This window comes from Coffea arabica, chromosome 1c (genome assembly GCF_036785885.1).
Source record: "Coffea arabica cultivar ET-39 chromosome 1c, Coffea Arabica ET-39 HiFi, whole genome shotgun sequence".
In the NCBI taxonomy this organism is placed as follows: Eukaryota; Viridiplantae; Streptophyta; class Magnoliopsida; order Gentianales; family Rubiaceae; genus Coffea; species Coffea arabica.
Window position 1 is genome coordinate 53,586,210 of NC_092310.1, and position 26,031 is coordinate 53,612,240.

Sequence of the window (26,031 nt, forward strand, 5' to 3'; positions counted from 1 at the left end):
TACATGTCCTTTTTCTTTCGATTAATCTTGTACCTAGTATATGCAGTAGCGAGTATGAATGCAATCGTAAGATTAACCCCTCTCTTTTGCATATACAAGATTAACACCTCTCTTTCTTTTCAATTTTTTTAGGAAACTCATGTTTTCTACTTTTCTTTTTCCTGGTACTGATTCCAGAAATTCAACCCATTAATTCGAATTTCCTTATTAAAACAACAATGACTTGTTTATAATCAAGCATGTATTCAATAGTTATATTTGGAAGCAATTTCACACCACTGTAATCCAAATCAAATATTAAATATTTTTAAGCACAAATTTCAATTTCAGTTTTCAAATTCTCCGACTCATCAGCAAATACACACCAAGCAATCAAACAGAAAAGCTGATACACTAATAAGCAAGATACACAGTGATCTCCAACACAGTCTCCACCCCATCTGTTGAATGTTGGTTGAGATTTGCAGGGAAGGTCTTTACAGTTGCAAGTCCCTTGGCATTTACGTACTTTCCAGTCCCACCCATGATGGCAAGATGGGACTCCGAGACAGCAGTTCTATGGACCCCAAAAAAGCTCAGGCTATCAGCATAGCTGCCACTTGCAAACATCACAGTGAAAGCCATGGTCTGGCTAGTACCGTCCTCTGAACTAGCAATGTAAAACCCTTGTGCTTTGCCTACCAAGCCTGAACCGAGCTCGTGCCCTTCCGTTAGCTCATCATCAAACACTGTCATGGTACCAAACATGAGTGACTGAAATGTAGTTCCTGTAGGGAATTGTGCAGGATTTAGGGCTGGGAAACCAAACCCTCCTCCAATTATTGAGTTTCCATTCTGCTGAACCAAATTAGGTGCAGTTCCGCTGAGGCCAGTGAGGAAGGGGATGTTGTTATTGTTGATAATTCCACTATTCGCATTGTTTACCGGGATGCCGTTATTCACGGGCAGGACTGCACCATTAGGCTTGGCAAAGGGGACTTGGCCGCCCACGGCTGGATTAGTTACCACTCCAGTTACAGCTATTGCCGAAGGGGTTGATCCGCCTAGAATGTCATGCATGAAAAAGGTCAGCATGTGATCGGGACTCTCAGCACCAACTCCACTACTTGCTACTGCAGCTGGAGCAGCAGTACCCCCGGGCGTTACATTAGGAACTGGTGGGTCAACCGTATCAGTGCCTTCGGGTGGAAGTGTGGGGGCAACTACCTCCTCATCAAGGATTCTAGCTGAGGTAGCACATGTGACTGCAAGTGCTAAAATGAGGAGGGAGAGTATTGCTTTGAGCTGGATATTGTTACACTGCACGGGAGCCATGAGTTGGAGACAGGCTACAGGAAAAGTTCAGAAATGTTTGCACACCTTCTTACAGACTCGTTCTGCAGATTGGTGAAAGGATATGTTTTTGAATTGTTGGATGTATCAGGTTAGATGGGAATATATATATATGGTCATTCAAGTGCCAGAGCCAGGTAGAATGGAAATTGGAGTTGATAAGATGGATTAGGTGATTGCTAATTCCACCAATCTAGGTGTATTAGTTGGTGTTTCTAAAGCAAAATGTATTGGGTAGTTAAGTGAGCATTTTGAACCAAATTGCAGATCTTTTGGCAAAATAAATGTCCAATGCATCAATTAAGGGCACCTTATGAAGATAATACTGATCACCACAATGGCTTTCTTAGCTAATGCAGTAAAGTTACTGATCATTACCTATAAGAAGGATTTCCAGCAGAACCTCCAGCCAAATCAGCTTGTAAGCCTTACCTTGTCCGGACATGTCAATGTGATTTTAATCATTGCACTTTTTCATGTTTCACAAAAATATGCAGTTATTGCTCCAGAGGCAATCCATTCATCCACACATTCTCACTTCCCTTGCACTTAAAAAGGTTTCCAGCGGTCTATAAAGAGGATAACTTGTCAGAGATCCTGCAGATAAAATTTCACTAGGCCGCAATATTCTCTTTCATTTCAAATCAAAAGTACAGTGTAAATAAGATCCTCAAAACTAAACGATAACACCGGGAGACCACTTTCAGATTGATCAAGCGATGCTAAAGACAACAATTAGCAAACACTCAATCACTCAATTCAAGACTAAGATTTTGGTCATAATCCTATTAACATCCATTTCCTCCCCACAGGACTCCACAACTAAGGCTTCCCATGACTTCAGGTCAATCATTATCTTTCTTTTCAACATCTCTTCCAAAATAAAGCATGCATTATCCAAATTCCCACTCTTGATTAAGCCCATAAACAAGCAAACAACTGTTTCTGGTCGAGGAAAATGCCTACTCCTTAACATTGCATTTAACACCTTTACACCACTCTCAAATTCACCTGCTCTACAAAACCCATCAACCATCATTCTGTAACTAGCTGCATTCGGTTCGCACCCTCCCACTTGCATTTCAATTAATAACTTATAAGCCTCTGCAGCCCTGCCTACCTTACACAAACAGTTGATTAATATGTTAAACATTACAACATCTGGCCTCATCTTCCTTTTCTTCATTTCAATCAGCAATCCTTTAGCCTTGTCAAACTCACCTCTCTTTCCAAGATCAGTCATCAGAACTCCATAATTCATGGGCCTTGGTTTACAACCTTGATACTCCATATCGAACATCAGCTTCTTGGCCTCTTTAAACTTCCCCACAAAGCAAAGGCCTTCCATCAGCAGAGCATAAGTAACAGCATTTGGTCTTTTCCCCTTCTTCATCATATCCTTAACCAAATCCTTAGCTTTATCAAGCTCGCCCCTTTTACACAAAAACCCAATTAAACTATTATAAGTCACAACACTGGGCTTCACCTCTCTCTCAAGCATTTCATCAAACACTTCCCGAGCTCTATCCCATTCGCCCTTTTGAAGCCACATTTTCATCATAATATTGAACGAAACCGAGTTCAATCGCAAACCCATATTCGCGGACTCCCCAAAAATCTCATTAGCATCAGACAAACAATCATCATCAACCAAAGCATTAAGAATCGCATTAAAAGACTGAAGTGTACGGACACAATTGAATGACGTCATGTTCCTAAAAAGTTCAATGGCCTTGCAAGACAACTTGGCTTTGCAATAAACCTGAAATAAGGCAATAAAAAGAGTTTCTTTGCATCGAATATTGTAATTCTTGAGGGAATCCAAAAGGGTTTCGACGGCTTCAAAGTTTCGAGCTTTGGCAAGCTTGTACATGAGGGCGGAGTAGGAAGGATAGTCATGTTTGAAGCCCTTTTCTTTGTACTGATAGAAGATACTAAGGGCTTCCTCTGTATCCCCGCAACGTTTGATTTCATCCAGGTATGGTATGGGTTTACGAATTCTTGAGTTGGAATTTGAAAAACGATGATGGTGAGTGCGGAAGGATCGTGTCTGACAGTGATAGTGAAGCTTGAATTTTGAGAGCGCAAGATGTATTGATTTTGATGATCTTAAGTTCTGCATGGAAGAAACGAAAACGGACATGCAGAGAATATCTGTGAAGTTGAGTCCTTTATTTAACACTTCTGATGAGCTCATTACTTTCTTGTTTTCCGTTTTGTCAGTTCGATATGATACTTGAAATTTAAATTGATTCCATTTCCCTTGGATATGTTTTTTTTTTTTTTGGCATTTTTGTCTTTTCCCGGAAAATTTCATGATACAACAACTGAAGGTATTTCTTCCCTCAGCTACTTCGGAGTAGAAAATTATCTCTCTGTTTATTTTGTAACTTCTTCGAATCATAGGGAGTTTCAAACAAATTAGAAGACTCGCATATAAGTTCATGTAGGATGTTCAATGTTTCTCCTGGCTTATGGGGAAAATTTGAACCCCCTACAAAAAAAAAAAATTATGACATTCAGAATTGGGACTTCCCGTGATGAACTGATTGTTTTTAAGACATATAATAGTTCTTGATATGAATAAAGAATATTCACCGATGTTGGATTCGCCTATGAGCAAAATATATTGAATATTATAAGGCTTTACTGTGTTTAATTATAGCCAAGAATGTATCAATTGATTAAAGTAGTGAAGGTTATCATGTTCAAGCTCTGTTTAAATTCTTACAAGCTCAAAACCTTGTGTTTGCACTGGACTTTTCGAATAAATTTCGGCTTTTATACTCATTGATTCTTGTTCGAAATGAGATAAAGTGACTTTAATTTCATTGAGACATAAGCAAATTCGTGCCAAGTTAATTTTCAAGTAATATCTACCCAGACAAACTCGAGCCTAACGCTAAAGTAGCTCTTTTCCCCGTTTGCCCTGTTTGACAATCAAAATTAGACCGAAAATAAATGCGGCATTCTTATTCATTATAATAGGAGACAACTTGGAAAATTATGCTGGCGTTACATTTACTCTCTTCTCAAACAAATCTCATGATGCTTAGAAACAAGCTATGCTAAATGATTGACGAGTCCAAAGCTCTGGCACAGATTTTAATTAGAACATGTCTTGACTTTGAGGACTGGAGAGGATATTAAGGGGATGATCAATTCGTGATCTAAGGCGGCAAATTAGATCATTTGCCCTTGGAGCTGTTAATCCTGGTCGTTCAGCCATATCAAGAACAGCACCCTCTGTTTTCCCTGCATGCAAAGTTGGCACCTCGAAGTCGAAGCACTGTAAAATAAGTGCAAGAATGTTTGGCAGCTCCAGAATAGCCAAGGACATCCCAGGACAGCCTCTTCTTCCAGTCCCAAAGGGCAAAAGCTCAAAATGATGCCCCTTGATGTCCCTAATGCGTGATGGATCGCCGTCACCATTAGGCTCCAGGAATCGCTCAGGCCGGAATTCCAGCGGATTTTCCCAGTATTTTTCATTTCTTCCGATGGACCAAATGTTCACAAAAAGCAAGGCATGAGCAGGGATTTTGGATCCGGCTACATTGCATTCATTCACCGATTTTCTTATGAGCATTGGGATTGGTGGATGAAGTCGTAAAGTCTCCTTTATAATTGCCTGAATATAGGGCAAATGAGGAGTGTCTGATTCTTCTGCAAGCCTTTGATTTCCTTCCACTACTTTATTGATCTCCTCTTGCGCTTTCTCGAGCACTCTTGGATTGTTGATGAGTTCAACTAACGCCCATTCTATGGCAATGGATGTCGTATCCGTGGCGGCAGTGAAAAAGTCCTAAATGTTTTGCGTACAACTTTGTGTGTTAGTCAAACCACTGTCTCTCATAAGCTACTTGTTGAGTAAATAGCCAATTAATTCACCTAATAACTGATGTGAACAGCAACTCGTTACGAAGTTAACAGTAGCTTTTACTTTGCCTACGGATATTTTCACCTACCACGCTAACCCTCCGGTGACAGCTGAAATTTTAAGATGATGAAAGCATGGATTTGGTTCGGTTTTTTAAGTTTAAGCGGCAAGTCATGAATAGCTAAGCAAGCAACCATGTTGCTCCTTGGTCAATGTGGATGGCCTTGCTTGTTCAAATATTTTCAAGTTCAGATATTAGTATATGCAACTAACTGTGTGCGTGCAAGAACCAACCAGACAAAGTGAAAATGTCTGACAATATGATAATGGGTCAATTTTTGAGATCCAAGGTATGCTCGTACTTGTGCAAGTTTTAAAGACTCCTATGATGTTTGAGTAATTTCGACAGTCTAGAAAGTGGTGTTTACCAGCAATAAAATCAAAAGGAAAAAAAAATGTAATATTTACTTAGAAAAAACACTACTATTTTGGACAAATTTCCACTAAAACTATAATCCCTGATATGGTTAGTTAGTTGCAAGAGCTTTCTGAGGAAGATGTGGTGTAACCAATTCCAAAAGCCATGTGAATTTTGTATCAAAGTTCAAAAATAGTAACAAGTCCTAATATATATGGATGCATTGAAAAATCTAGTGAGGTAGACAGTGTGTGTGTGTGTGTGTGTATATATTTGCTTGTTAGTTATCCACACTTTCTAACAAGTTTTGCATTTACGAGAAATCTGCAAGAACGTGATTAATGGTATAGTTTCAAAACACTTACCAAGATTACGGCCTTGATATTATTTCTTGTCACTTTCACTTCGCTAGTCTGATTCTCCATCGTGTCAAGCAACATGTCAAGAAAATCATTTGCCTCATTGCTTCCTCCATCTTCTCTGTTTTGCAGTCTTTTAGCACTCCTCAGTATTTCTCTATCTGAGATGATCTTCTCCAGCAAAGTATCGTACCTTGTGTGAATGTTCTTGGCTCTCTTCCTTATTCCCTGCAAATCGAGGCTTCCACCAAACCCTATGATATCCGAGACATCAAATTCCCCAAAAATTTCTGTCACCTCGCGAATGACGGTCCTAGCCTGCTGAGCCTGATCACTTTCTCCATCCGAGCACCTTAAACTGAACATCATTTGGGAGATAATATTGTTGGCCAAATTCATTATTTCTTCAGTCACATTGACTTCCTCGCCGACTTTTGCTTTTCTCATTAGATCAGAGAGAAATGCATGCACCTCCATTTTCCTTATTTTTTCAAAATTACGTAGGTTCGTCGAGCCCAGGAGCTCCTGAGTGGCCAATTTCTTGATGAATTTCCAGAACGGACCGTAGGGTGCAAAAGCGAAGGAAGCATCATATGTAACTAGTTTAATTGCAGGGGTAAGCTTGCGGGACGAAAACGAAAGTTCATTAGTTTTGAGAAACTCTCTAGCTAGCTCGGGAGTGGATGCTACCACACAAGGGACAGAACCAAGGCGGAGATGAAGTAAAGGACCATAGTGGAGTGAAAGTTGGTGAAAAGAGCGGTGAAGATTGGGGCCAAGGAGATGAAGATGGCCAATGATGGGTAAGGCCGAAGGGCCCCGTGGCACCTGCTGGTCTTTGGAGGAAAATATCCATCGATATACAAGGGTTGAGAGAAAGACGAAGATGGTCGTCCATAATAGAACTACAACCAGCATAAACTCCATTATTGTCTTACAAAAGCCAGAAAAATTATACAAGAACGAGGATGGTGAGTTTGTGAAGTGGTGAAGAAACGCCTGAATTCTTCACAGCTTACTCGAGCTTCATATTTTGATCTGAATAAGAAGACGCACATCTCCCCCCGGTCAATATACGCTTTGGAGAAGCTTTTATAAATAGCATACGAGCTTGAAATTTTAATCAATGTTATATTAGCCAGGGCGGACAGTGGAAATCGAGGGGCAACAGGCCAGTAGCCTCGCCTGCAACAGCAACTTCCAAAAACAAAAAGACAAAAAATATTAAAAGGAGTTTCGTGGGCACTTGGATCTAGGGATGTAATTGAGCCAAGTCAAGCTCGAGTATTGTTATACTCGAGTTCGACTCGACTCATATATATCTAGGTTCGAGCTCGACCGAGTATAAAAAGGGCAAATTATCCAATTGGCCCTTTAACTCTTTGTTTAGGTAAAATTAAGCCCCTCATCTATTTTTTTCTGACTTTAAGCCCTTGAACTTGTAAAACTGGTAAAACGTGGCCCTTTTAGCCAGTTTCTCCGGTTTTGCAACCGGAGAACCAATTCACACGAATGCAACTTTAGTTCTTCAAAGGGCATTTTTGTCCGCATATTGTAAACAAAAAGCGCACAACTCCTTCACCTTCCCTCCATTTTCCTAACCCAACCCAACTGCAAACTTCACAGCAACAGCCTTACCCATTTTCATCTTCTCCATTTTCATCTTCTCTTGAGGATCTTTGCGGAGGGAGAAGAGCAAGAGAGTTAATTCCTACTTGTCGGGTTTGGGTATCATCGACATTGAAGCAACAATGGAGGGGTGGCAAATCAGGCCAGAAAATGAATACTTTGATCCTGTCCTCGCTTATGGTATGTATATTTGTTGGAACCTTTAAATGTGAAATAGGTAGCATATTTAGTGGTCAGATGGGTGAAAAGAGTAAAATTTTGGTGGTGGGGGTTACTGAAAGTGACGTGCCAGTGGTCCTAGATGTGGGGGTATGGTGGTGGGCACCAAAGTTTGTTGTTTAGATGTTCAAAAAGTGTAGGGATTGATGAATAATTAGCATTTCATTAAAAGTTGGAACTTTTGTATTGTTTAACTTCGATTTAAGCATTACATTAGGGTTTCCCCTTGATAAAAAGCATGTGAAAAAGAAATTGAAATTTTAATTAATTATATTTGAATTTGAATAGTATATTTATCTGCATTTGTTGTAGCCCAACTTGTATTGAAACAATATATTCATATTGATATGCAGATCCAGAATGTGAAATATTTAGCATAAGATTACACCATGGGGGAAGAATAAATTGGGAAAATTATGTCAGTTATGAGAATGGAGAAGTGGCCTACATAGATATGTGTGATGCTGAACGTATGTCAATGCATGAGTTGAATAAAATGGTTGGAAAAGTTGGTCATCGTAATGCAACCATTTTATACTATTACCTTGAACCAGTTGCAGACATGAGAACTGGTTTGAGAGAATTGTCTACTGATACCCATGTTAGGACATTCTGTGACTGGGCATATAAATTCAAGGTGATGGAAGTGTATTGCCATCATCTGACAGACCCAGAAATTGAAGAATTGAAAAATGCTGTAATAATAGAGTCACCAGACAAGGGGAAAAAGAAAACTGGAGTTGTCATAGAGGAAGTAGATGAGGAAGAATGCATAACTAGATATGTAGGTACTGGGAAGAGTAGTAGAAGGGATTGTATGGTTGGGAATGTAGGGGGTGAAAAAAGAACAAAAAACAGTCAAAGGGATAGTAATGTTAGGCCAGTAGAAGGTGTAGATACGGTTGAAAAGGTAGGGGGTGCAAAAACAGCAAAAAGCACTCATGCAGCTAGTAATGTTGGGACAGAAGAGGGTGTTCATGAAGCTGACTATGGTGGTGGTGAACACGAAGGTGAACATGAAGCTGATGGTGAACATGAAGCTGACTATGGTGGTAAACAGCAAGGTGAACATGAAGCAGAGGGTGAAAACATAGATGATGAATCTGAATCACAAGTAGAGGAAGAAAATGATAGATTCAGTGGTGCCAATGACTATGGTGGTGAAGAGATTATGCTGCACATTTTGAATTCGAATGCTGATGGTTGTGGTGAAACTTCACAGCAACAGCAGAGAGATGAAACAATTGACCAGACGCAATATTCAGAACAGGAGAATGTTTGTGGAAGGCAAACAGAAACTGACTTGGAAACACAACAGCAAGGTGCGAGAAAGAAACAAGTTAGGAGAAAGAGAACCAGATCAGCAGAACAAACTAGCCAGGCACCAGAGGATATAGATTCACTCCAACAAGATTACATCCCTGATCACCTGAGCAGTGACAATGACTCTTCAGATGATGAATTCAAAGGGAGATACAAGGACTTTGTCCTAGAGAAATTCCTCAGGGATCCCAAATTCGAGATTGGGATGAAGTTTGAGTCAAGAGCACAATTCAAATCTGCTGTGACCGAGTATGGGATTAGGATGGGTAAACCTGTTTGGACTAGTAAAAATGAGCCCACCAGGGTGAGGGCCAAGTGCAGGGAACCATGTAAATGGTTTGTATTTGCTTCAATAGAAAAGGCTCTGGGCACAAAGGACTTGGTAGTAAAGAGTCTGCATGATGTCCATGAAACATGCACCCATGCATGGAAAAATAAGAATATTACAGCCAAGTGGCTGTCTGACAGGTATGTAGAGAGGATAAGATCAAATAACAATCTGCCAACAAGAGAGTTAAGGCAAACAGTCCATGAAGACTACCAGGCAGAAGTATCTAAGCATGTTGCAGCTAAGGCGAAGACACTAGCTATAGAGAAGATCAAGGGGTCAGCTGAGTCACAATACAAGAAAATATGGCAATATTGTGAAGAAATTAAAAGGACTCATCCTGGCAGTACAATGGAGGTTATGTTCACTCCATTTAGAGAACCTGGATGTAATCCAAGGTTCATGAGGATGTACTGCTGCCTTGGCCCACTGAAGAAAGGCTTTAAAGATGGGTGCAGACCTATTTTGTGTTTGGATGGATGTCATATTAAAGGTAGGTACCCAGGCCAGCTGTTGACAGCTATTGCAGTGGATCCCAACAACGGCTTTTGGCCAGTTGCATGGGCAGCTGTTGAAAAAGAGGCCACGGAACAATGGAGATAGTTCCTAACCCTCTTGAGTGGCGACCTGGAAATACAGAACCAGGGACATTATACTTTCATGTCCGACCAGCAGAAGGTAAAAGTTTAATGAGAGATCTAAAACTTTTATTCTATGGTTTTATAGCAGATTTTAAGCCCCTGAACTTTTAGTGTAGGTAAAAACAAGCCCCTCAACTTTTAATATAGCATACTTGTTGCCCTCAAACTAACCACTTGGCTGGTATATCTAACTTATACCTGTTGTGATATTTTTTGTAGGGACTAGACAGAGCACTCGCAGAGGTTCTACCAAATTCTGAACACAGATACTGTGTTCAACACATGTATAGGAATTTCAAAAAGAAACATCCAGGATTAGGTTTAAAGGATCGATTGTGGCATATAGCAAGCACCACAACAGTGGAACATTTCAACCAAGCCTTGGATGACCTTGAAACCTATGACCAAGAAGCACATGCATGGGTGAAGAAGGGACCACACCCTCAACATTGGTGTAAGGCCTTTTTTTCCAAACATACACAGTGTGATATGTTGGTTAATAACCTGTGTGAATCATTTAATGCCCATATTTTAGAGGCTAGGGACCAGCCTATTATTTCTATGATGGAGGCTATTAGGGAATACCTCATGGAAAGGATCCAAAAGAGAAGGGCAGCAATGGAAAAATACAAGTTAGATGGTGGACCACTCATTAGATCGATTGTGGAAGAAAGGGTCAAACATGCAGCACAATGGGAAATAACATGGAATTCAAGCTCAGGTTATCAAGCAAAAGGGCCACGGGGAGCCCAATTTGCTGTTGACCTTGACAAAAATGAGTGCACCTGCAATCTGTGGGCATTGAGTGGCATTCCATGTTCCCATGCAATTGCTGCTCTACATAGAGCTAAAAAGGATCCCTACAAAATGTTGGCTAATTGCTATCATAGGGAGGTATTTTTTACCATCTATGATAATGTGTTGCAGCCTATTAATGGAGATATTCAGTGGCCACAGTCAGACATGCTGGAGTTGGATCCACCAGCAAGTGTCACTCAACCTGGTAGGCCAAAGAAAGCTAGAAAGAGAGATGTTACAGAAGGAAAAGATCATGGCAAAAGGTTACGAAAGAGGGTTGTAATCCACTGTAGAAAGTGTGGAGGGATTGGACATAATGCTAAAACTTGCAAGAATCCTCCTAAGTCATCTACTGAACAGCAACCTTCTCAACAACCAGCACCTACTGGACAACCTTCTCAACAGCAGCAGCATGAAGCACCAACAAAAAGACGACGTGTGCGTTTGCACTTCATTATAACTTTCAGCCTGTTTGTGACCTTTTTTTGAGATCTGAAATGCTTTCTTTAATTTGTAGGTAAGCAAGAATCAGGGACAAAGAAATCAGTCCCAGCCTTCTCAGCAGCCACCAACACAGCAACCTCAGTCCCAGCCTTCTCAACAGCAGCCAACACAGCAACCTCAGTCCCATCCTTCTCAACAGCAGCCAACACATCAACCTCAGTCCCAACAATCCACCTCAAGGCCAGCAGTTCATAGGAACAAGAGAAGTACATCAAAAAGGCCACTGACAGAAGCAGACAAAGGTTTTATTAATCTCAACTATGCTTATTTGGGTAAAGATCCACCTTTCAATGTTGGAAACTGGCAGGGAAGAGGTGGAGGAAGAGGAAGAGGCAGGGGAAGGGGAAGAGGAAAGGGTCCATCTGGAACAAGTTCTTGAAGTATTCTTGGACCTGCAAATATTTTTGTGTGATTTTGTTGACTATAAATGGATGAAACTAGAATGTTGAAACTATAAATGATATTTTTTTGAATAGACTTTTGTGGGGAATCAAAGCATGTGCCTGTGCTTGGTATCTAGTAAGATGGACACAGGTCACTGCTTTTTGTGTATTTGTCTGTTTCCTATGACAGTGATTGTTGACTGTATTTACAGGCAAACACCATTGTAATTTCCTTTTGCTAATTATATTCTAATGTTATGCAGTTGCTCTCTTATATTTGTATGGTTTGGTATAGTAGTTTTTGTTGACTAGATAAATCAAATAAATCCAACAAAGCCCATGACATGCGAATTGGGATAAATAATTCTCATCACATTACTTGCCGAAAATTACAGTTAGCATTGATTGGGTTCAACCATACTTTCACACTAATCTGTGGGTACAACAAAGACTTATTTAAGCTAAACAATACAATATACTTCTCCCTAACCATATGCATCATACACCATAGATCCATTTGCTCCATCCATGGTTCTCAAAACTGACAGTTCCCCTATCCAATATGTTACACTTACACACTGCCCTTCATGTATCCTCTTCAATTTGCATAATCCCATTACATTTATTCCCAATTTGGAGCATCCCAAGAGAGACTCCACCTGCAATTTTTTTCTCTGTAAGCACCATTATTACAGCAACCAACCAACTTACCACAAAAACCCTTACAAGCAACTTGTTCAACCATTTTTGCCACCGCAGCTGCTTCTCTGTTTCTCTCAATTTTGCCTTCAACTTGGCAGCTTTTGCCTCGGATCTCGCGGCTGCAGTTTCAAATTCGTCTTTTTGCTTTTCTGTTGCATTGATCCTCCTTAGAAGGCCTGGTATCACCTCAATAGAACGACGGCACATCTCGTCGTCAATCCAATTCCAATACCCGCAGCCACCAATTTCTTCTGAGCAAACGGCGTACCTTCTTCCTGGATTTCTATCAGTCCAAGAAGTAATCATCTTCGTGACTTTACCGCAACGACAAGTAGGAAGCAGAGGGCCGCGATATTTGCGCATTTTTTCCTTCCCTTCACAAAGCTTTTACCTTCTCCCCCTTTTTTTTCCTTTCAGCCTGCTCTCTTGCTTCAATGTCGATGATTTTCCGGCCTGATTTGTCACTCCTTGTTGCTTCAATGTCGATGATACTCAAAGCCGACAGTGCTGATTCTCTCTTGCTCTTCTCCCTCCGCAAAGATCCTTAAGGGAAGATGAAAATGGATAAGCAAAATGTAGGAAACCTTTTCTCTTGCCACTCCATTGTTGCTTCCATTGTTGCTGTGAAGTAGGGTTGGGATAGAAAAATGGAGGGAGGGAGGAGTTGTGCGCTTTTTGTTTACAATATGCGGACAAAAATGCCCTTTGAAGAACTAAAGTTGCATTCGTGTGAATTGGTTCTCCGGTTGCAAAACCGGAGAAACTGGCTAAAAGGGCCACGTTTTACCAGTTTTACAAGTTCAAGGGCTTAAAGTCAGAAAAAAATAGATGGGGGGCTTAATTTTACCTAAACAAAGAGTTAAAGGGCCAATTGGATAGTTTGCCCCTCGCGAGTTACTCGATTATGACTCGTCTCGCGTACATCCCTACTTGGATCCATGGGCGGAGGTAAGAGTCAATTGCAACCCTTCGAAAAATCTCGAGGGAGGAGCTAAATTCACGCCCTCCGTACTCAATTCACACCCTATATATTTATTAGATGCTAATGCCCTTAGTTTTATACGTTAAATCACAACTTTTTGTAGCATTTTAATTCTCTTTCTACATAATAAAAACAAGAACAATAATATATCTTTTCTGAAGAGAAAAAAATTATATACCCTAATCTTTATGTTAGTTCTATAGAGAAATTTCTTTTTTCTTTATATCATTCCAATATTATGTTTCTTGGAAGTTGCTTTAAAATAATTTTTTCTCCTTTTCTTTTATGAACCCACTACCCTACTACCTTTATTTTATAGAACTGTTTTTAATACAAATTTACACATAATCAAAGGATAAATATTTGTATGAAAAGTTATTATGATTTCATGTTCCATCTTGAAAGCGACTGAGATTTTAAGTTTAGAGACTTGAAACGCGTAGATATTGCAATGTACATGCTCATTTGTAATTGACAAACCTTGATTGCTAAATTAAATTTTAAATTAAAAATTAATATTCTTAAGCACTTGTAAGATGTTTGAAAAAATTATCTTCTAAATGGAAATTTCCACCTATTTTTTGCTATCAATATATGTTACGTAAAAGTGACGATAAGAAGCATCAAATAAACTTAATAGATGAGGACATTGTTGTCCAATAAGTATCTGTGGTTGTGGACTTACTATGGAGGAGTGTGGAATTAACACCTCCCAAATTGTATAATGTAACCTATAAAAATTTATCCTTTTTACCATTGTCCCTTTTGCATCTTCCTGAAAATAATTTTCAAAATATTTCATCTAGACCTCCAATTGCGCCCCAAAAGTGTTGTTGTTGTTGTTGTTTTTTTTTTTTTCTACAGTTTTCCTTACCATTTTTGCTATGGAATTTTGAAATCAAACATGTTGCCTTTTTTCTATTTTCTTTCTAATAAACTTTTGTTTTCAGAAAATTAAACTTTACTTATACGTCCAGCCGTTTGAATTAGAAGCAAATCAAATATTCATTTGACAATATGACTGTGTACATATTATTTGCATATATATATATATGTAATTTTAGCAATGCTACAGTTTTATAGTATTAGATGATATGATAACTATTGCATGTCATAAATAACAAACTTTAGGCAATTTTCTAATTCTATTTTTGTAACATTGAATAAAACTTAACCAAATATTATTGATTTGACAATATGACTGTATACATATTATTTGCACATATGCGTAATTTTAGCAAATCTACAGTTTTATACTATTAGATGATATGGTAACTACTGCATATGATAAATAACAAACTATAGATAATTTTCTAATTCTATTTTTGTAACATTGAATGAATATTTTCATGCCTATTAAGCGTATAATAAACACTGAATTGCATCAAAACCACATGTTTAAGTTTAATTTAAAGTTGCTGCACTCCCTGAACAAAGCTCTTAACTCCGTCACTGGAATCTTGATTACTTTAAATATCACAGTTAATGAGGAGTTACCATACCATATGGGAAGTCGCTTATCTTTTAGCTAATAATCATATTTTAACACAGAGAGGAAGGCTTTTTTCTTTTCTCAATCTAAAATCCATTTGAACAGGAGGAAAGTTGCATGGGAAAGTGAAGTGAAGTGAAGTGAAGGAAAATGAAAATGAGCTTTTTTTATGCATTTGGGTACTAACAGAAATATTGAGAGAAAATAGGAAGTTAATAGCTGTTAGTATCAGTTATTGAAACATCTATGAGTAACCAACTATTTTCCTCCAAAATCCTGCAAATTTACAAAACACAAAATGCAAGAAAGTGCGGGAAAATGCAAGAAAACTTTTCAACATTCCTGCAAACCAGCCAAACACGCATGAAGGAAAAAATAGCTAACTTTGCTTCACTTTTTCATATTTTTCCCTGCAAACGAACACTACTACCTTAGGGAATCCTCAGAAATAAGTCGGCATCAAATAGCACATTTTTATCCGGTAGAAATCAAAATGTAGCCATAGGTCGGCACCAAATGGAGCATGACTTTTCAGCGTTTTAAGTCAGGCCAACAAACATTTATTTGCTTACAGGACTCTCAAGTCCTAACCCATTGCCAACAATGCTCTTGGATGCTGGACGATGATGTTTAGTTGTGCCTCTCTCTCTCTCTCTCTTCTTTATTGTTTCTCGTTTTCCAAAAGAAAAAGTTGGTTTTTTATGTTTTAAATACGGGGTTAAACAATAAAAATCTGTACCATTCGACAGTAACATTTTTTTTTTTTTTTGGTTGCAAAAATCGATAGTAAAGCTTGAATTTGTGAAATGATGGGAAATAAATCTTTTTTTTTTTTTGGACCTATTCTACTCTTACTGATATCTTGCCTTGATTAATAGAATACTTAGGTTGGAAAAGCACAAAGGTTGAAGATGTACAAACTGAATCGAAGTACAAACAAAATTTCAAGACAATTTTAATAGAATTCTAAACTTTTGATCAAGTCTTTTGGAACTTGATCATCAAGTCTAAACTAACCTTATTTAATTCACTCCTGGTAGAGCACTGAGTTTTGACTACGCCATATGAACAGTACTTCTATAATATATGCCAGCATTAAACATAAACTGTGATTTAGGTATCTATTCAGGAAGTCTACCGTGGACTAGGTCGGAGTCGATGGATGTTAGCAAGGCCGGGGGTTAGGGTAGGGCTATGGATTAATACATATTGGACCAACATGAACATTGACCTGAGAAATGCATTATTTATTTAGCTGTGTATATTCATTAACCACCAACCAGTACCGCCACGCAAGGAGAAAAGCTTTGGCACCATTCTACAGCGCCGCCAGCCAGCGGCCGGAGCATCAAGATCCAATCAGCCAGTGCTCCACTCCGGGGATTTCTATTTGCATTATTCAATCTCAATCAATCAAAACTCTTCTGAGGTGATGTGTTCAAAATCTAGTCCAGGCTAAATATTGATGTTGAAGCAATGGTTGAGGCCCTCCCCCGCAGTGACATGCACATCCGATACACCTACATGTCTCACACTGAAGGTGTAGACAAAAGCAAGAGTATGGAATCCATATCATCACTCAAAAAGTTCCTGTCTTTCCAAATGAAAAAGAACAAAAGCAAAAGCCCCCTGAGGATTAGAACTCTTCTTGAGTTACATCATTAAATAGCTTTCTCCATATAAACGACCTAAGCTTACCTGTCTTGTGCAATTCCCAGGCACTATGCATGTACCACCCGTCACAAAATTGCAAATTCCACTCTTTCTCCTATAGCCTGAAGGGTCAAGAAAAAATGGTGCATAATAAGCAAAAGGCATGGCATGCATCTTTTTTCATTTTAATTTTTCCTTTTCTTTTTCCCCCAAATGTGTTACAAAGAAACAGATAAAGTCCTTCAAACTATGTTACTTGGACTCGGCTATGACCATTATAGATATCTTAGAGAAAATATAAACGTCTAATGAGAAATTGACTACCGCAATACTGAGACACCAACAGAATCAGTAAATGAAGGGGCAAACCATAGAGGGGTGCCTTAATATGGACATGCTACAGATGTTGTTTAAGACGCCTCGGGATAGCAGAAGCCTAATGTGTGGAATGCTCTTCCAACTCTCACCCAGCGCTGGCTTAATCATACCACCATCACCAGCCACCATGTGATTGGTCATCTAAACCAACAAGAATTAACCATTCAAGAATAGTAAAATATACATTAGTTTCTATGATAATTTTTAATAAACCAGTTTTGGATTAAACATCCATTTATAACTAATATAATAAGTTTGACCTATTTGATACTGTCACATACTGATCTAAGGACAAAAAGAGTTATGACAATATCCCAGGTCGACAAATAATGTAGCATTTGCTGTATGTAAGCCAAATAGAAAAAGATAATACCATTTGCAGATAGCATAATTAAAAATCTCTATAAACAAATTAGTACAATGGTATGAGCTCTCGACCAGTCTACTAAAACAACAAAATAGAACCAATCTTGTAGGCACTTGTCTTTGAGTCCACATTTTGATAAGAATGCAAATCGCATGCTTGACCTGTTGACTACTCATGGCATTTCATACTATTCACAATCCTGACACAACCAACTGATCTTAACCTCAACGAAAACTCTGTGACATTTCATGTGGAGTAGTGGTTTTTGTCACGATTTACCACCTATATATATAGGTAATATGTCCATAGAAGATGACAAAGATATTGTAATTAAGGGCATCTCTATGCCTGGGATTGAACAGGTTCAAGAATATTTTCATAACACTACAAAGTAGATAGCTTCAGCAAAAGACAAGTGATTGGATGGGTTGGTGGTTTGGGGGGAGGAAATATCAGTGAGAGGTCCCAGCTTCGAGCCTCCCATTTACACTATCAAAAAAAAAAAGTGATTGGAATTGCAAAGCAGCATCATGCTTTGATCCCTGAAAACTGTAAAAACAAGAATACAGGACCAAATTTTTTGCAAACTGGTGCTGTATTTTTGGAGAAAGCACCAACTAACACAAGACATAAGTTGTTTAGCAGAATTCATCAGATGAAACAAACCTAGTACATTATGAGAACCACAGAGAGGATTCATACAAGAGTTTCATTACCAACAAGTTTACCACGTACCAAAACAGACAAGTTATACTCGTATGCTAGCTTCTTCAACATAAATCCTGCAGAAGCCATCAAAGCGTGACCTGTGTTTCCCACGAGATGTGACCCATTTAGTTTCAACACCAGCATCAAGTCAAATTAATATGGTTTACTACGTGAAGAGACTTAAACTCATGAATTCACCAAATGATGAAAAGTAATTAAACTTCACATTTGTTGGTTTAAGAATTCTTTTTCCTACATTATTTCCAAGAAAACGAGAATAGGAATACCAATTGTTTCAAACAGAAGTCCATCTAGTTGGTGGAACACACCGATAACATATGGAGTGGGGTATCACTGTGTCCTTTCTACTTTTGCAAACTAGTCCAGATCATGCAAGCTGCTCAGATACTGATCATACAGTAAATTAACACGGAACTACAGAGGACAAGGATTTTTTCCTTCCTTTTACCTTACAAACTCTATGAACCAAAGTTAGAGAGCAATAAACGAGCAAGTCATAAAAGGTGGGACAATTCTAGACACTCAGAAAACGTATGCCACTTTGATTCTCCCTTGATAACTAGACATCCAAATACAGACAAAGAAAATTTGAAGAACAATCACAATTATATTTGAAAAGCTCACTTGTCTCGAGAAAACATACCATGTGTGCCAGCCCCTCCAAGAACTGGAGTAATAAGAGATGATACCGAGTCAATGATAAGCATCCTTAAGTTCTGACCAACCTGCATTTTTTTTTAAAAGTGAATATATAAGCACTAATAAGTACAGCCCGAAGCAAACACATCAAAGAACAAGGAAAATGAAGATGAGAATAATGAAAAAAAAAATACAAGAACCAAAAATTAGCAACCTGATATCTAAGATTTTGCAATAGCTGATGAAGCACATCCAACAGGGTAAAGATGTCAAACACAGAGCGGCATTCTATATTGTCCAAAACTTGAGGGAGAATTTTGCTGGACTGTAACATTAAGAAAGCCACTGATAATGGATGAAAATGGCAATAAACATCCAGGAAAGGTCCTTGGAAAATCTTTAATGGGAACAAAATATTACGGCACTACCTGAAACATGCAACCACCTGAAACCAACTTCAAAATGGTCATCATTCCCTCTTTAGTCACAGTCATCACTCCTCTACCTCTTACAACAAGTGTATGAACCTCACTCCTCTCATGCCTCTGATCCCTCCACTCCCCAGATCCCTCCAACTAGTCACAGGCACTAGGAATGGTGGTGGCAGATGAACACAAATATCCAAAGGACAATTTAAAGCAATCAGAGATTTTTCTAGTTGAGTACTATGCAAGCAGCATAACTACTCACACTGAAATGTAGCCTAACAAGCAAAGATTGATTCATAGACCAGAAAGCGTATCATTTTTTTTTTAAAAGCACCAGAAAGCCTACATAGATCCAGACATCCAAATGGTCAAATAAACATTACCCAGCAAACAGTTGGACTTAGCTGCAAAAATGACCAAACTAACCCAATGGTCCACTAAAACTGTGACAATGCAGCATGCACAGGCAATGCAAAGACCAGATGCCAATGAAGTATAGATCTGACCTCAGTGTCAGCAAGCTCCGAACTACTACTGACAAACTGTGCAACACGTGTTGGTGAAAAAGAGTTGCCCGTATCTAAGAACAGGACTCTGCCCAAACCACTTTTTGTTACATTTGATGCAGCTAGTAAGCAAACCTGAGGAGATATGAAATGAAATTCAACGATATCAACAAACGGTAAGCCAATCATGCTTACACAGCTCACTCATGAAATATATAAATATATAAAAGTAAAACTAAGAAAATAAAAAAGGTTATGGGATTGTGGATACTTGTGTTTTACCAGAGGATGATGGCCCAACTAGCTCTGTCAGAATTCCTTCTTGAAATCCACCACGTAGAAATGCATCAATCCTAATCAAACAACTGATAGCTTAATTTCTAGGTACCAAGATACGTCAAAGGAATGATGGGTTTCTCAGCCATTGGATACCTTTCACATCCAGTAGACAGAATACTTTTACTCTTCTGAGAATATCCCAACAACTGAAGACCATCTAGCCACGGCTGATGTTGAGCATCAATGATGGAAAGAACCTGCGTGATGGCCTATATAGTTGAACAAAAGCGAACACGCATGAAATACAGACATTAGCATAACAAAAGTTGCAAATGGGAAAGTAATAGAGTTCAAGTAAAGCCAACCTGCTTCAGTCTATCTGAAGTGTCGTGTTCCTCTGCCAGAGCCATTAACACGTAAATATCATGCACCAGAAAATCTTCCACTGCTTAAAGAAAGGGGAACACAATGAGAAAGGCAGAGGCAGTTTTTGTACGAATGCGGGTTGCCCTTGCTTTTAAAGTGAACCCATCAATCTCCACAGCTCAATCAATAAACACGTTGATTGATGGAGCAGGGCAAAGGGCAGGGTGTTGCCAATTAACTTAGCTCATAGCTGCAGCAGATTTCCCCAAAATTCTACTCCCTATCATAATTACACGTCCACTTTACATCTTAAATTCAGCATTTGCAGGGGATTAAATTTTTTTTTTTAAAAAAAAATGTATATACGATAAACGAACAATTAATTCAGCTAAAAAGCCAGCCCAAGTGAGGTTTCGCAATATTATGTTTCCCTTAGTACATATAATGCAGGAGAATATCGTTAATCATCAATTCTAAGGTTTCTATTTCAACCAAAAAAAAAAATAGAAATCCGAGGATTATTATTATTACGGTCATTATTTGTTTTGGGCAGTAATAAATCGAACAAAGTAAATAAACCATAAATCGGAGGGAAGAAAATGAGGGAAGAGTGAGAAGAGGACCTGAGAAAATGGCGTGGGAGGCACAGAATTGCCGGAAATCGGAGTCAATAATCGGATACTCCGATTCTAAGGATTTCAGTGGTGCCATCTCTCCCCCTCTCTCTTTCCCGCTTTCCCTCTTTAACTATGGATTTTCTTTCCTTTTTTTTTTTTTTTTGTTTTTTCCCTCCCTTTTGGTTCCTTTGATGAAGGTGAGGGAAAGCCCATGGGCCAAGTGCATATGGGCCCAAAGGGCCGGTAGCGAGGGGCAACCAAAAAATTCAGATCGCGTTCACTCCAAAAAGAGTTTTAAACCCACATCGTCGTTGGAAGCTATAAATACGGGATATGATATTTTTTTTTTTGGAAGCAGCCACAAATATGGGGTTGAAACTTGTTGGAAGCCAATGATTAGCTCAGTGTACTAAAATTGGATTCTTAATGCAAATCCTTAATTTTTGGATGATTTGATTCAGCAAGCTGGAAAGGGACTGGGCGCCGGCGGGTATTACTGTAGTCGTTAATCATATACTATAACACTACTGCGTGATTGATTTTAGTCTAAAGCGTGTGTTTAGCTCGCTCAGCTTCTTGCAGTTTTCCCCTAATTTGCCAGACCCCAGAGACGTAATTAATAGCAGAGCCAGAGAAGTTGAAATGACGGCATAAGTAAAGTTGAAATGTATGTATAAGACACTTCCAAGAGGGATGGCACTTGGGATCATAAAACCAATATATGTTTACTCGTATCAAATGAAAAAAGAGCAAGAAAAGGAAGCATTCATATCAAGCTTTTCTGTGTCCAGTGTTAAAGCACCGGAAAACCACCTAATACGGTACTGAGACATCCGACCTCGTTATACTTGAGACTAGACTTATTTGAAGAACTGGGGAAACCCGCTTTAATTTGGTGGAAAGAAGATTTCTTCTGCAGTCCTCTTTGAGCGGAATTGTTGCTCCACTTCCGGGGACACCTTGAAGGAAGCCTGCAGCACTTCCGGGGATAAGGCCTTCCAGACCGATGTTCTTCCAGCCATGTGAGTGAAAATGGGACTGCCATACCACAGCAAAAAATTAAAAAAAAAAAAAAAAAACACGGCCAGAATGAATTTACAAGATAGAGAAAAAAAAACAAAACAAACAAGCATTGAATTTGAGGAGTACTGACTCTGGAGTTGTGACGATAGAGAACCACTCGAGACCATCAGCATCAGCAATTTTCGAGACGACGAAAAACCGGGGAACTATGAACAGATTACCAGCCTTAACAGTTGTTTCTAGGACCCGCTTGCCATCAACGCCAACAATCTGGGCACGGCCGCTGCCCCTGATAATGTAAGTAACCTGCAGAGCTGAATCGCAAGAGAAGCCGGGCGAACACATGGAGTGGCCATAGATTCTAACGAGATCTGCGCCGAAACCAACCTCACCAACCAAGGGCAAGTTTTTGGTGTTCAAAACCACAACCTTTCCACCGTCTTTAATGTCAACATCCAGCGGAGCTTCCTCGCAGTTCAGGGCAAGGCCATTTCGATGCTCGCTCTTGGGCTCAGGCAGCTTAAACCCTGCGTCGAGCTTGACTATTCCCTTGGCGGTTTGGCTTTCAACAAGGGTTTTCACAACACTTTCTTCTAAGTTCCAGGCTCTGCTTGCAAACTCGGTCGTGAACCCGGTGAAGATGCCATTGCTGCCCGTCAAGTAAAAGTCGGTGAATGAACCGGCTTTGTGACCTGTTTTCGTATCGCCTAAAAAGAGGACGACGAGCTCTGTGTCCTCTTTGTTGTACCACCATGTAACAACACCAAACGGAAGCGCAATAGCATCACCCTTTTTAATTGCAACAACCTTTTCTTCTTTCTCAGGCAGGACAACTCCAGCTACTCCAGAACCTAAGTACAAGAGCCATTAATTCCATAGACTGTTGAAATTACATAGAGAATTCCCAAAATCAATGAGTTACAATCATTTCAAACCATAGGCACAAATCGACAAGTTGCATCAGAATCCTTTTTGAGTAAAGGATGCGAGAACCTCATTCCCATTAACAAATCCATGAATTGATCGTTGATCAAAAGCAGGGCAGCAAAATACTCGATTTAATAAATAAATAAATAAATAAAACCCACCCCCAAAAAAAAAAAAGTAAAAACTGAGTGTTATACTGCTCATACCACCCCAAAAAAGGAAAAACAAAAGAACATAAGAAGATTCAAGTCATACTCAAATTAAAAGGAAAGACCGCGGTTACCTTGAAGAACATAAGCAACCTTAGCAGAATCAGAGTAACGGGGGAGGGCAAATCCATTCTTCTCGAGAGCAAGCTTGGCTGCACCAATATTGCCTTGACGCAGCATGGGGAGTTCATCCGGGCACCATGCATAGTAGGCCCCACCATCTCCTCCATAAGCCTTCTTCGCCAACTTTGGTGATAGGTCAATCTCCATCTCCTTTATAACCCACAACAAAAACAAACAACTTTTCTTTTATGGCGAAGAAAACAGCTGAAAATAACGAGAACTGGCGAAAAGGATAGTGGAGGGGCTTGGTATTTATAGGGGAAACACTGGAGTTTGGTGAGGATAAGGATTGAGATAATTTGTAACGGAAAAGATACCGATAGTAACACGTTAGGATTTTGTGGATTAATTTGTGATAGACTACAATTTTGAGTGTTGTGCTAATCGAATTAATTTGTTTTATATATTAGTAAATGCAATTAAGTTTTTGCAAGGTTGATTGACCTAATGGCCAAGCATTAATTCATTGAGGGAGAATTGGAAATTGGAAAACGAAGGGTGGGAAAAGTAAATACCATAATATTACGTCCCAACTTATAATTTTTTTTCCCTTCAAAATAAAGGTGAAGATTTTGAATGCCATATTTAGTTGTTATCCATTGAGGACAATCCTCTTATTGTTAGGATATCTTAATGGATTAGACTGGATAATGATTAAATTGTATAATATATAACATATGACAATCCTCTTATTTTGGAAAAGTAGATCGTTCTCATCTCTACTAATTGATTTTTTTTCCCCCTTTTTTTGTTTGTTCTTTTTTCTTTATTTTTTTTTTTTTTTTTGCAACAACCCAAGATTGACCTTTAAGGCAAAAAAAAAAAAAAAAACCTAAACTAAATTCCATTATATTCTCATAAAATGTATATGCGAAGAGCTTACTTCTCCTCAATAAATAAAACTCATTTATACCTGTTACCTAATTATGATCCATCCAAACCCGCTCAAATCACACATTTTGATACCTCTACTTATCCTTAACTACTTCATATCAATAGCAATGTCTAATGTAATGACAACCCAATCATCCAAGGTTATTCCATGCAAGTTGCAACAAGTGCGAGAAAGATATAAAACAAGAAAAGCAAGCCACTGGCAGCAAACTTAAACTAGAGTAGGCTTTCAACTTTGTCTCTGAAATAAACTGGACCAAAAAGGATTATTTGAAAAACATTCTGTTTGTATTATTTGAAATGATTGGTAACACCACAAGAACGTCCTAGGACTTAAAATCGGGGGCGGTCCCTGGGCAAAAGGGAAACAATATGTTGAAATAAGTTTTTCTTTTTTGAACAAAAATGTTGAATTAAGTTTAAATTTTATAAGTATACAATTGAAACAACAACTAGATACAACAATAATTTTAGCAACTAGCACTCCTCCATTATGTTTACCAAAGAATATTAGCCAAAAAAAATTTGTGATTCTCTTAAGTGATTTGAACCTCCATCCAATTTCCTAAAAACATTTTTATTTTCAAAAGTAGAAGATTTTGAATCCAAATCAAATTTCTAATGACAGTAATCTATATCTATGTCTATATGTATTAGAGGGGCGGGTTTTTGATGAGGAGCTTTTTAATTTAGTAATCTATATCTATATGTATATCTAAATCCAAATCCTTTTTTACTACAATTTTGTTTTTTTTTTAATTTAGTAATTTTTATCTCTAAACTAACGGATAATAACCGCCCCTGTAAATAACTCACAAACCAGATTGACACTTTATTTTTACTACAATTTTAGATTTTTTAATTTAATAATGTTTATCTCTTAGCCAACGGATAATAACCACCCCTACAAATCATGCCTACGGTAAAATTACTCCAATTTAATTAATTACTGAACAAATTTTTCAATTCATAATCATAACCTATATTTTTTTCATTCTTGCTAGGTTAAATATTTTCAAATACTTGCTCGTATTCAAAGCATTAATATAGAAAACATGTTCTATGAGCTATGCAAAAATTATACTCAACTATGTGAAAGTCATTTTGCAAAAACAACGTGTATGCATTATAATGATATGGTCGACACTATTGTCAGATAATTAATTTCATGTACCTTTAATTTCAACATATTTTTCTATATTGTATATAACATTTTTTTTTTTTCAAACAGGTGCAATGTTAATATACAAATTAGAGATTCCAGTGGTAACTTACATCTTAATCTATAAAACAGACATGAACTATTTGTATTTCATTGTGATGCTTCTTATATTAGAGAATTGCAAATGAAAATAGAATTTCTTAATATATATTTATTTTTTTATAATATTATTTATAAACTATATAAAAAATACACTAATTTTGAATTCCGCATGCTTTTAATTCTGAGAAAAATGGAGATAGATAGTTGTTGAATAATATACACATTTTATTATACATCAAATTATTGTTAAACAAATCTTATATTTTAATTATGTTGGTACGATTTTTTAATTATTATTTTTTGATTCACCCCCTCTTTTAATTTTTTTTCAATAATGTCAGCACCGTGCATAGCACGGGTATTCAAACTAGTTCTTTTACTATTTATGAGCTGGTTGTAAATGGTAAAATAATGAGTCATGGTCCGAAGACGACTTATTAATTATCACACCATTGTAGTAACTATAGATAAAACAAAACCAAGAAAAAAATAAAATTCAAATTCAAATTGTGCCTAGCTTAATCAAAAGATCCAGAACCTTGTACAGTTTGATTGAATTATATGATTTGATCAAATTGTTTGGGAACATCTTTAAATAGTTTAAGGCCCAGTATTTTTTGGGTGGTTTTTCCGGGGGTGGGG

The 26,031-nt window shown here is 38.2% G+C and overlaps 6 protein-coding genes across 12 annotated transcripts; 1 reads left to right on the forward strand and 5 right to left on the reverse strand.

Moving 5' to 3' along the window:
- Positions 1–281: 281 nt before the first annotated feature.
- On the reverse strand, positions 282–2,062 carry LOC113728628 (dirigent protein 25-like). The gene has a single exon (XM_027253017.2). The coding sequence runs from the start codon at positions 1,312–1,314 to the stop codon at positions 394–396; it is 921 nt and encodes a 306-aa protein (XP_027108818.1). The 5' UTR covers positions 1,315–2,062; the 3' UTR covers positions 282–393.
- Positions 1,942–3,533, reverse strand: LOC113728638 (uncharacterized). The gene has a single exon (XM_027253026.2). It carries the CDS (start codon positions 3,527–3,529, stop codon positions 2,087–2,089), a length of 1,443 nt encoding a protein of 480 aa, XP_027108827.2. The 5' UTR covers positions 3,530–3,533; the 3' UTR covers positions 1,942–2,086.
- Positions 3,534–4,349: 816 nt separating this feature from the next.
- Positions 4,350–6,956, reverse strand: LOC113727866 (cytochrome P450 93B2-like). The gene is made up of 2 exons (XM_027252281.2): positions 5,993–6,956; positions 4,350–5,134 (listed from the first exon to the last, which is right to left on the reverse strand). The coding sequence occupies exons 1-2, from the start codon at positions 6,911–6,913 to the stop codon at positions 4,442–4,444; spliced, it is 1,614 nt and encodes a 537-aa protein (XP_027108082.2). The 5' UTR covers positions 6,914–6,956; the 3' UTR covers positions 4,350–4,441.
- A 3,189-nt stretch (positions 6,957–10,145) lies between these two features.
- On the forward strand, positions 10,146–11,413 carry LOC140005977 (uncharacterized). Its single transcript, XM_072047398.1, has 2 exons — positions 10,146–10,163; positions 10,346–11,413. Exons 1-2 carry the CDS (start codon positions 10,146–10,148, stop codon positions 11,411–11,413), a joined length of 1,086 nt encoding a protein of 361 aa, XP_071903499.1.
- Positions 11,414–15,914: 4,501 nt separating this feature from the next.
- Positions 15,915–21,097, reverse strand: LOC113728648 (DNA repair protein RAD51 homolog 4). 7 transcript variants are annotated; one of them, XR_011839995.1, is made up of 11 exons: positions 20,956–21,097; positions 20,332–20,411; positions 20,120–20,235; positions 19,959–20,040; positions 19,688–19,822; positions 18,968–19,078; positions 18,758–18,839; positions 18,121–18,191; positions 17,023–17,159; positions 16,686–16,762; positions 15,915–16,521 (listed from the first exon to the last, which is right to left on the reverse strand). XR_011839995.1 is itself a non-coding variant. In XM_072077648.1 (11 exons), the coding sequence occupies exons 1-10, from the start codon at positions 21,041–21,043 to the stop codon at positions 16,727–16,729; spliced, it is 951 nt and encodes a 316-aa protein (XP_071933749.1). In that variant the 5' UTR covers positions 21,044–21,097; the 3' UTR covers positions 15,915–16,521; positions 16,686–16,726. The 7 variants fall into 7 exon arrangements, 3 of the variants coding, with proteins under 3 accessions (XP_071933749.1, XP_027108835.2, XP_071933746.1); XR_011839993.1 differs by having other exon boundaries at positions 15,915–16,577; XR_011839994.1 differs by having other exon boundaries at positions 15,915–16,581.
- Positions 21,098–21,592: 495 nt separating this feature from the next.
- On the reverse strand, positions 21,593–23,555 carry LOC113728658 (glutelin type-D 1-like). The gene is made up of 3 exons (XM_072077662.1): positions 23,183–23,555; positions 22,103–22,823; positions 21,593–21,987 (listed from the first exon to the last, which is right to left on the reverse strand). The coding sequence occupies exons 1-3, from the start codon at positions 23,376–23,378 to the stop codon at positions 21,837–21,839; spliced, it is 1,068 nt and encodes a 355-aa protein (XP_071933763.1). The 5' UTR covers positions 23,379–23,555; the 3' UTR covers positions 21,593–21,836.
- Positions 23,556–26,031: the final 2,476 nt, after the last annotated feature.

Bases quoted from the DNA above. Each gene is read 5' to 3' on its own strand.
- LOC113728628 (XM_027253017.2), bottom strand. From the start codon at position 1,314: ATGGCTCCCGTGCAGTGTAACAATATCCAGCTCAAAGCAATACTCTCC.
- LOC113728638 (XM_027253026.2), bottom strand. From the start codon at position 3,529: ATGAGCTCATCAGAAGTGTTAAATAAAGGACTCAACTTCACAGATATT.
- LOC113727866 (XM_027252281.2), bottom strand. From the start codon at position 6,913: ATGGAGTTTATGCTGGTTGTAGTTCTATTATGGACGACCATCTTCGTC. The intron at 5,135-5,992 runs GTAAGTGTTTTG...CAAAACATTTAG, and splicing joins ATATCAAGGCCGTAATCTTG to GACTTTTTCACTGCCGCCAC.
- LOC113728648 (XM_072077648.1), bottom strand. From the start codon at position 21,043: ATGGCACCACTGAAATCCTTAGAATCGGAGTATCCGATTATTGACTCC. The intron at 19,079-19,687 runs GTCAGATCTATA...TTAATGTTACAG, and splicing joins CGGAGCTTGCTGACACTGAG to TCCAGCAAAATTCTCCCTCA. The intron at 17,160-18,120 runs GTACGTGGTAAA...TTGTTGGTTTAG, and splicing joins AGTATAACTTGTCTGTTTTG to ATGACCAATCACATGGTGGC.
- LOC113728658 (XM_072077662.1), bottom strand. From the start codon at position 23,378: ATGGAGATTGACCTATCACCAAAGTTGGCGAAGAAGGCTTATGGAGGA. The intron at 22,824-23,182 runs GTAACCGCGGTC...TCTTGTACTTAG, and splicing joins GGTTGCTTATGTTCTTCAAG to GTTCTGGAGTAGCTGGAGTT. The intron at 21,988-22,102 runs GTCAGTACTCCT...GTGGTATGGCAG, and splicing joins TCTATCGTCACAACTCCAGA to TCCCATTTTCACTCACATGG.